Source organism: Cupressus sempervirens, chromosome 3 (assembly GCF_028749045.1).
Source record: "Cupressus sempervirens isolate cs-2001-9-10 chromosome 3, ASM2874904v1, whole genome shotgun sequence".
Classification (NCBI taxonomy): domain Eukaryota; kingdom Viridiplantae; phylum Streptophyta; class Pinopsida; order Cupressales; family Cupressaceae; genus Cupressus; species Cupressus sempervirens.
Genome location: NC_143120.1, coordinates 1,017,133,451 through 1,017,144,706, shown reverse-complemented (window position 1 = coordinate 1,017,144,706; position 11,256 = coordinate 1,017,133,451). Strand labels below are relative to the sequence as shown.

Here is an 11,256-nt window from a genome sequence, read left to right as displayed (position 1 = left end):
AATGTTCCATAGCACACTCTCACTTCATGGGGCTATAGATGCATCTTTTAAGCTTCTCATAGTTCTACGAGGATTAATGTCTATCTATCTTTAGGAATTGAATCCAACAAATTAGAGTTTTTGTATAGGAATATAAGAAAGATATATATATTCTGACCATCAATCATACAATCACATTATTTTGCTCCATCCATTCAGAATAGAGAACAACATGCAACTATTTTACTCAGATCACAATTTGAATTTCATCTCACCACCATATCCACATCAATAGTTTCCACATATGGTGGAAGAATTGTAGGTTATTTGCATCCAACTACATTTGCAATATACTTAAGTTACTACGAAATTAGGAACTGTAACACAATGGTTAAAATTAGGCAATAGCCTACAACACAATGGTATCTGGGAGGTCTTGAGTTTGAATCTACTCAAGCTTCATAAAAAAATATTAATCACATCAAAAATAATAATTAATTTTAGCTTCGTCCTCTTATCGATCAAAAGTAAAATAACATTATTATAATGGTTGAATTTTGTTATTCATACTTTTGAAAGAAGAATTCCAATACGATGATTTATTAAAAAATGACATAATTTTGTAGAAAATTCCCTTTATCCATTTAAATTCTTAGACATTCCAACACATTTCCCTATTTTTTACACAAATAAATATTACCAACTCTTACATATCATGAAAGAAAAGATTAGACAATGATTGTCTAGGAAATCAAAAGAATATGGCTTTGCAATACATTCGATCAATATTACAATTTTCAAGCAAAATATTAACTATAATTACCTTATATGTAAGAAGTTATTAGTAAGGATGATGATTTGAGCATGAGATGAGAAGATTGCCTAGGAAGAGGACACCTTTACACACTAAAGAGGGAGGAATGAAAGACTCTTAGAAGGACTAGCTTAAAGTTTCAATGGAAGAGATATTAGGGAAAGATATACATGATAGAAATATGTTCAAGGAAAAGGAATCTTGAAATTATAATTTTTAGAAAGGGATCAAAAGATTAAATATTCCTAATACTTGAGAACTTGAGAAATGCTAAAGGAATACAGGAAAAGAGGAGGAGAATACAAATATGCCTTATTTAGACACAAAAAAGAAATAATTTTCTAGAAACTACAATGTTGGTCCACTACAGAGTCACTATAAGAATGGGACATGACAAGTAAACATAATGAAACATGTATTTCCCTCATTTTTCTTTTCAATTTTTTGAAAGTTACAAACCTTAATGTTGCAAATTTGAACTCAACCATTATAACGATTGAATAAAATGTACATAAAATAAATTAAAGGTCCATAAAAATGGATCTTCAGTGTTTTAAATCTAATTATATAAATTTTAATATAAAAAAAACCTTATTTTTCTTTAGGTAAAAGTACATGATTAATTTTTTAATAGTTGCATATCTTATCACAAACTTTGTTGAATTCCATTTTTTTTTATAGTTTACTTTAACTTAGACAGACACATAAAATCTTTTGAGAAAAGGATCTCAATGCATTAGTATATTAAGAAAATGACATATTTTCTAGAAAATCTAGGCATCTCTCCTTGTTCCATAGAGAAATTTATTGTATATTTTTTAATACATTCCTCCCTTTGCCTATTTTAATGTTTACACATTCTAATATATTTCCTTGTTTGTTATACAAAAAAATACTACCAACTCTTAGAGCTCATGGAAGAGCACAATCAACAATGGTCATATAGGAGACTAAAACAACATGGTTTTGGATTGCATTGGGTCAATAGTCATCTAGGAGACTAATTTTAACATCATTTTTTATTTTCATTGGGTCAATAATTTGACATGTTACTTCCAGATTAATGCCCCAACAATGACCAAGCCTTCTCAACCCATCCTTACAAAAGACCTTTTGCATACTCTATGCATGGTTGAGACACCATTATCCTTTATTAATTTGAAATACAAAATCTATTTAATTTTTTGAAGTTTTCACTTAATTAAAAACTCCATCATGGGTTATCCAGAACTAGTCACCTTGGGCTCTAACGTCGATTGTGTGCCACCCTTCACACTTTGGTCCTAGAAGGACCCTCCTATGCTCCAAATGAAAGTCAAGAAATGAATAAAACAAAAATATTTTATTTTTCTTTAGATGTTTCAAAAGACTTAATATAAATCTTTCAAGCCTTAGAGAAAGAATTTGAAATGCCCTCCTGACCCCATTTCATAACTAGAAGCTCGATAAATTGTATTTATTATTTTATCCTTATTTCTTTATAAATTATCAACTAAACTATTTCATTTTTTCAATAAGAAGAGGGTGATCCTGAACTTGATATATTAAATAAGAGTCATTACATTTTAAGAAGAGATTTGAAACATTAATAAGGCTTCTAACATTACTAGAAAAACATATAAATACCTAGTATACTGATTAAAACAAAACACAATTCGGTGAACCATAAAATGATTAAAGTAAAATCTAAATTTTTCTATTCAATTGGAATTCCTAGAGATATTAAATCAAAAGAACTAATACAACACTCTCTATTTTTTGAAAGAGTGACCATTAATACCACCTAGAGGAAAATGAGATATAGAGGAGGTTGTGTAATGCGTGTTTAACAAGAGTTATTAATTCTTTTTAAAATTAATTAATTAATATATTTTTTATCCATAAAAGGTCGAAGCCTTAGATTATATTAAAATAAAATTTACAAAATCTCAGTTCAAATAGTCACTAGCAGAAAAGAACATAGAAAGAAAGCCTCTAGTCTTGCTTGGGACCAAGGGTCCTATATAGTGTACAAAGTTAAAAGGTGTGTTCCCTAGTTTCCCTAGTAGAAAAATAACAACTGATGAAGAATTACACATATACAAAGATAATATATAGTAATAGAATTCTCTAAAAAATGTGGCATGAATGTGAAATTTGGAATTATTTAATTGAGGAATTAGAATACAACCAAATATTACTTATAAACCACCAATAGCTCATTCTTAGCTAAAATGTAATAGTTAGTCCAAGTTTCTTGATCAAGACTATTAGAATTTAAAATTACTACTATTTTTTTTTTTTAGATGTTTCAAAAAAATTAATATAATTCTTTCAAGCCTTAAAGATCATGACACCATTTCATGACTAGATGCCTGATAAATCATATTTATTATTTTATCCTTATTTCTTTATAAACTGTCAACTAAACTATTACATTTTTTCAATAAGAAGAGGGCGAGCCCATACTTGATATATTAAATAAGAGCCATTACATTTCAAGAAGAATTTTGAAATATTAATAAGGTTTCTAACATTCCTAGCAAAATATATATACTTAGTATACTATTAAAACAAAACACAATTCTATGAACCATAAAATGCTTAAAGTAAATATAATTTTTTCTATATTCCAAGGAAATAACTATAGAGTTGTACATGTATTTATAAATGTTGGGTCGAATTTCTACTATTTCATAAGGACTAATAACTCTTAATTTTATTGGTCTCCTACTTTATTTGCACTTATTTTAACATTTAGACTGTGAAAATATCTAGCCTATTTTTTCATCACTGAGAGTGAAGGTATCCTTGATCTGAGATTGAATTACTATACTTTATTAATGATTTTATGCTGAGAGTAATTTTATTTCATTAGTGAAATGCCATTTTTATTTCCTTTTCAATGAAATACAAATAATTCCTTAAAGTTAGTAATTATATTCTAGATGATATCAAGCAAGTTTTATTATATAGAGGTTCGATTGCACTAAAGAAAAAGGTGATACACTTCACTTATTTAGGAGTGGTAATTATTTACAATGTAGAGGAAGGCATAGAAAGCCATGCCTTCTGCATTATTGGTGAGAGATAGATAATAATCTGGAGGACATAGCAGACCGAGACCTATGTATTATTGGTGAGTGATAGATGGGTAGATAATAATCCGGAAAGCTCCAACTTGCAAAATAATTTAACACCCGACTTCAAAAATTAATTCAAGACCATCAAAGTTAATGTTGAGATATTCTAATATACTTTTGTAAACTGCATTTAAAATTTAGATAAAATTTGACCATCATTTATAGAAGCATAATAAAAATATATTTTACACAATGAAGTGCTAATTCCAAGGTAATTACTATAGAGTTGTCCATGTATTTATAAATGTTTGTTCACATTTATACTATTTCATAAGGAGTAATATGAACTCTTAATTTTATTGCTCTCCTACTTTATTTATTCTTATAACATTTAGACTGTGAAAATATCTTAGCCCATTTTTTTAATCCTTGATTTAAGATTGAATTAGTATATTTTATTAACAATTTTATACGGAGAGTGATTTCTTTCATTAGTGAAATGTCGTTTTTATTTCCTTTTGAACAAATACAAGTAATTCCTTAAAGTGACTAATTATATTCCAAACGATATCAAGCAGGTCTTATTATATTGAGGATCGATTACACTAAAGAAAAGGTGATACGCTTCACTTATTTAGGAATGGTAATTATTTACAATGTAGAGGAAGGCATACAAAGCCATGCGTTCTGCATTATTAGTGAGAGATAGATAATTATCCGGAGGACATAGCGGACCGAGACCTCTGTATTATTGGTGAGTGATAGATAGATAGATAATAATCCGGAAAGATTCCACTACCTAGTATGGGGTGGGGGTGAAGTCGACGGGGTAGACGGGTGTTTTGTTGGGATAGAAGAGGCCGAAATGGCGCTGGACGTCGGGGCCGGACTCGATGTTGTGGTTGAAGAGGGAGAAAATGTAGGCGTGGATGGGATTTCCAGGCCTCCTGGGCGTTCCCTGGTTGGAGGAGACATGCCTGATGAGGTTGTTATTGTACGCCCTGGCGTTGTCCACGGTTTCCACCCCATCATCTCCCGCAGAGGGCCACCCGCTCTCCGTAATGAGCAGGGGTAGACGTGGATGTCCCTCTCTTTCAAGCGCGGCAATGGCAGAGTCCACCATCGCGTCGAACAAGTTCCTGTATTGAAGGCCTCCGTCGTGCACCGCCGGGGCGGAGGGGTTGAAGACCACATAGTCCAAGGATATCTGGTCCCTGTTTCCCGCGTAGGTATAATAAGGGTACACATTCACCATGAATGGAGAGCCGTTGTCACCCAAGAACCTCAGCAGAGGGCGGAGTGTGCTCTTTAGATCGTTGCGGAACTCACCCTGAGAGGGGCGCGTATCATAATAATAATCTCCCGCTCCCGCTCCCGCCAGCACAAATGAGGCCGCCTGGGTGGTGGAGACCTTTATATCCTTGTCCAGATTGGCCTTGCGCAGTGCGGTCTGAATGTTTCGTATTGCGGTGTTAAAAATAATGTTTATTATAGTAGCTGGGCATTTAATGCACAGTCTAGAACTTTCTACTTGCTTCTTGGAGCCTCCCTCTTTGTGCAAAATGTGAATTTAAAACTATGTAGAAATCTCTATAGTGCTTCCTTTCTTGAAGCTTCTCAAGAACCCTCTAAAAATATGTATGAGCTCTATAAATAGAGCATTCCTCTCAGCTGTAATAACAAGAAGAAACTTTATAGCTCTTTGATATATTTGAGTTTTTTTGTTTTAATTCATCATGGTATCAGAGAATTTTCAGTTCTTTGGGCTGTGAATATATGATGCTTTTGGAATGAATATATGTGTTTTCCTTGTGTGAATCTTTACATTTGCAAGCTGTAACTAAGGAGTGAACAACAGTTTGGTTTGGGACAAAAAAATACATCAAAGGAAGGATATTGCAGCAAAAGAAAAGGTTTTTTCTTCAACAAATTGGTGAGATTTTTTCAATTTCAAGCTTGGGTGTTCAAGTTTTCAAATATCTTTCATTCTCATCCAAAAAAAAGGGAGAGAATTTAACAATGGAATCACTTGGTGTGACTTTGCCTACAGTTAAATTAAATGGAAAAATTTATTATGATTGGGTATCTCATGTTGAAATCACTCTAACTCTTCAAAATTTTTATGATATTGTGACTGGTAGTGAACAAAGGCGTACGAATCCGGAAAATGATCAAGATAATTGGGATAAAAGGGACAAGAGGGCAGCAGCACTAATCAAGCTTACACTTTCAGAAGAAGTTTTTCCAGAAGTTTGTAATGAGATAAGTGGAGTCAAAGTTTGGGAGATTTTGAAAGATTTATATCAAAATTCAGGTGATGTATGGATCTTATCTCTCACAACTGAATTATACAATTTGAAATTATCAAGCTCACAAGAGATAGTTCCACATTTAAGTAAGTTAAAGGAAAAGAAAAATGAGCTTGCTTCTCTTGGAAAAGATATAGATGATAAAGATTTTGTGCAAATTATATTACAAAGTCTTCCAGGATCTTATCAATCATTTATAAGGGGTTTAGATACTGCAGATAAATTAAAAAGTATTAAATCAGAAAAATTGTGTGCTAAGTTGGTTCAAGAAGAGAAAAGACAAGCTAAAGAAAAAGAATCATTTGATGGTGAATCTCAAGCATTTGTAATAAAAGGAAAACAATATTATAAGAAGTCACAAGAAAATGAATCTAAAGAAAGAAATTGGAAGAATGAAAATAAGAGTATTTCATATACAGATCATAATAGAAGTAAATGGAAATGTCATTATTGTGGTAAAATGGGTCATAAGGCAAATGAATGTTTCAAGAAGAAAAGAGATGTAGAAAAGAAAGTAAATAATTATCCAAAATTAGGAGATTCTAAACAAAATGCATTTTGTGTTGCACTTAAAGAAAATAATACTTTCAAAGAAGATTGGGTTATTGATTCTGGTGCTACACAACACATGTCTCATAATGAGAATCAATTTGAATCAATAAGTGAAAATAATATAGAGAAAATATATTTGGGGGATAATAGTGCTTTAGAAGTTAAAGGGACTGGTAATGTCAAAGTTGATAATGGTTTGTTCAAAAATGTGAAATTAGTCCCTGAATTAAAAACAAATCTGCTTTCAGTATCTCAAATTGCAAGTCAAGGACATAAAATAGAATTCTACAATGATAAGTGCCTAATCAAGGATATAAATGATAATTATAGAGTCATTGCAATTGGCAAAATGGAGAATGGATTATATAAATTTCAAGAATTCACTTCTAAATGTGGAGATAAACATATGTGTGCTATTGCCCAATATGATGATATAAGCAGAATATGGCATGAGCGTTTGGGGCACATCAATTTTCAAAGTCTCAAGCTTATGGAGAAATTACAAATGGTGCATGGGCTGCCAAAGATATCATTAAGCCCTAAGGTGTGTGAAGGATGTGCAATGGGAAAAAAACATGTGGAAATTTTCCCTCAAGGTAAATCATGGAGAGCAAAAAATCCTCTACATTTAGTCCATAGTGATGTAATGGGTCCTTTCAAAACATCATCAATTGGAGGATCAAGGTATGCCCTCACTTTTATAGATGATTATAGTAGAAGAATTTGGGTGTATTTTCTACAAAAGAAAGATGAAGTGTTTCAAAAGTTTAAAGAGTTTAAAGCTTTGACTGAAAAACAAAGTGGAAAGTACTTAAAGATACTAAGAACTGATAGAGGGACTGAATACATGAATAAAGCTCTTTTAGATTTTTGTAAAGAACATGGCATTAAAAAGGAATCAACTGTCTCTTATTCACCCCAACAAAATGGTGTTGCTGAAAGGAAAAATAGAACTATAATAGAAATGGCTAGGTGCATGCTTCATTCTAGAAATCTAGAAGCCAAATTTTGGGCTGAAGCAGTTCATACTGCCGTATATATCTTGAATAGAACACCTACTAAGGCAGTTTTGAACATAACACTAGAAGAGGCATGGAGTGGAAGAAAGCCTACAGTATCTCATTTTAGAATTTTTGGTTGTAAAGCATATGCTCACATTCCTGATGAAAGGAGGAGCAAACTTGAAAGAAAAAGCGAGAAGTGCATAATGGTTGGATATAGTGAGGAATCAAAAGGATATAGGTTATACAATCCTAGAACTAATGAAATCTATATTAAAAGAAATGTATGGTTTGATGAAGATGTTAAGAATGATAATTCTCCAACATTATCTTTCTTTCCAATTTTTATTGATGAAGAAAATTCTACCTCTACCAATAGTCAAAGTCAAGGTGTGCAAACCACTACATGGGATGAGACTCAAGTTGAAGAATCAAGTGAAAGTGATAATGAAAATCCAAAGAAATTTAGAAGCATCAAAGAAATTTATCAAGAAGTTCCTAGATATATATTTGCTAACTATGCTCTTATGACTAAGGTGATGCAGGTTGACACTCCAAACACATATGAAGAAGCAAAAGGAAAAGAAGAATGGGAAGCAGCTATGCAAGAAGAATACAATTCTTTGATGAAGAATGGAACATGGGAACTAACAACACTTCCAGAAGGCAAAAATGTGGTTGGTTGCAAGTGGACCTATAGAACCAAATTCACATCAGATGGAGCTATTGAAAAATACAAAGCAAGGTTAGTGGCTAAAGGTTTCTCACAAGAAGAAGGTATAGACTATACTGAAACCTTTGCTCCAGTAGCTAAGATGACTTCCATTCGTACAATAGTTGCTTTAGCTGCAAAGTTTGGTTGGAAAATTTTTCAAATGGATGTAAATAGTGCATTTTTGCATGGTGACTTAAAAGAAGAAATTTATATGCAACAACCACCAGGATTTATTAAGTATGCAGAAGAGAATTTGGTGTGTAGATTAAGAAAATCACTCTATGGTCTCAAACAAGCACCAAGGGAATGGTACTCAAAAATTAATAATTACTTCCTAGAAGTTCGATTTAAAAGAAGTAATGCTGATCCAGATGTGTATGTAAAATATTGTGACAATAAGGTTGTTATCATTGTATTGTATGTGGATGACTTGATTATTATAGGAGATCACACACATGATATTGAGATAACTAAAAATCAACTCAAACAAGCTTTCGAAATAACTGATTTAGGACTAATGCACTATTTTTTGGGTATGCAAGTATGGCAAGAAGAAGGAAGAATCATGCTCTCTCAAACTAAATATGCTCTTGATGTACTTAAAAAATTCAATATGAGTGATTGTAAACCATGTAATACACCATGTGAAATAGGAGTAAATTTAGGTGCTAACTCTACTCAAAAGAAAGTGGATGGAAAATTATATAGGCAGCTTGTTGGAAATCTTTTGTATCTTACTATAACTAGACCAGATATTGCATATGTAGTTGGTATTGTATCGAGATACATGGCAGATCCACACATTGAACATTGGAAAGCGACTAAAAGAATATTAAGATATATTAAGGGTACTTACCAGCTTGGCATTGAATACAAATATGGAGGAGAACCTACTTTAGTTGGATATATGGATTCTGATTATGCAGGTGACATTGATGATAGAAAGTCAACTTCAATATATATCTTCCATCTTGGATCGGGACCGATTTCATGGAGTAGCAAGAAGCAATCAACAGTGTCACTTTCATCTACAGAAGCTGAATATATTGGTTTATCAAAGGCATCTCAAGAAGCATTATGGCTTAGGAGGTTACTTGAAGAATTGCATCATCCACAAGACTCTCCAACAACAATATTTTGTGATAATCAAAGTACTATCAAGCTAGCAAAATATTCAGTATATCATGCAAGGTCCAAGCATATAGAAGTGCATCATCATTTTGTTCGAGATCTAATTGAAAGACAAGAGGTGGAGCTTCAATTTTGCGGAACAGAACATCAACTTGCTGATATATTTACAAAAGCATTGTCTATTGTAAAATCTACGAAATTTAGAGATCTATTGCAGCTCAAAGATGTTCCTACTCTCTCCAAATAAACATTATGGGGGGGTGTTAAAAATAATGTTTATTATAGTAGCTGGGCATTTAATGCACAGTCCAGAACTTTCTACTTGCTTCTTGGAGCCTCCCTCTTTGTGCAAAATGTGAATTTAAAATTATGTAGAAATCTCTAGAGTGCTTCCTTTCTTGAAGCTTCTCAAGAACCCTCTAGAAATATGTATGAGCTCTATAAATAGAGCATTCCTCTCAGCTATAATAACAAGAAGAAACTTTATAGCTCTTTGATATATTTGAGTTTTTCTATTTTAATTCATCAGTATCTCTCGTTTCCATAATGCAGTACCTTGTTACCCACCGAAATGTATTTGATGTTGGCGGCTGGGTAGAAGGCGCCAACGTTGTTCCTCACCCACCCATTGGATGCCGCCTGGTTGCTCGCAACCTTCTTGAGCTCCTCGTTCCTCAATCCAACTATTACTTCTTCTATGCCCATCTTCTCCAGGGCTCTCAGAGCTTCGATGTGATCATGATCATGTGCCTCCAAAATCCTCACTTTCTCGATGTTGTGGCGCTTCAGTAGCTCCACCACCTCGCGTGAGCTGGGTACATTCCCCGATGTTCCATAGCACACTCCCACTGCACGGGGCATTCAACATTAGAAAATATTCTAATAACTATCACAATCAAAACATACTGTGCCACCGGTCTTCCAATTACAATTCTAACAGCAACTTATTTAATGTATACATACCTCTGGCGGCCATAGTTACTCCTTAACTAGTTCGGACAAACTGATATCTTTGGAAAAATGCTAAATATTAATGGCTATGATTTTTTTTGTAGGATGCAATACTTGTGATACTTAGTGAATGAAAACCACAAGGCTCGATTGGGTATTTATAGTTTGCAATCGAGTCGGTCATTGTGGCAAACCATTTCTACATATACTTTGCCACAAGATGCTATGGAAACCATTTAAAGTGAAAACTCTTCAACCCCCCTTATCCCAATAACACGACTACATTCAGTTTCATTTGTTGGAATATAATGCGGATGCATCTTTTAACCTGCTCATGGTTCTACGAGGCTCAATATCTATCTATCTTCAGGAATAGAATTCAACAAATTAGAGTATCTGCATAAGATATCTATGCTTTGACAATTGAACATACAGTCCACATAATTATCTTGATCTCCTCGATCACACGAAACATTTTTACCCATTTGACCTGCAATATAGATTACAATTTCAACCTCAACTCGCCACAAGCTCCACATCACTAGTTTGTACAGCCAAATGACACATATAGCTGATCTTCTCGCCGCAACATCCAGAGTTCTAGTTGCCACGTACGCTGGAAGAATTGCTGGTTATTTGTATCTCAAACACTTCTTAATTCAACCATAGATCCTGACGAGTACACTTGGGACCTTGACTTGTTATTAAAACGTCATTCCAAGACATTGACAATGTTTGGAAG

At 33.2% G+C, this 11,256-nt stretch overlaps 1 protein-coding gene across 1 annotated transcript; it reads right to left on the bottom strand.

The window, feature by feature from the left end:
• Positions 1-4,561: 4,561 nt before the first annotated feature.
• LOC149570224 (glucan endo-1,3-beta-glucosidase-like) lies at positions 4,562-10,539 on the bottom strand. The gene is made up of 4 exons (XM_089817879.1): positions 10,527-10,539; positions 10,096-10,411; positions 7,600-7,620; positions 4,562-5,324 (listed from the first exon to the last, which is right to left on the bottom strand). Exons 1-4 carry the CDS (start codon positions 10,537-10,539, stop codon positions 4,655-4,657), a joined length of 1,020 nt encoding a protein of 339 aa, XP_089674005.1. The 3' UTR covers positions 4,562-4,654.
• Positions 10,540-11,256: the final 717 nt, after the last annotated feature.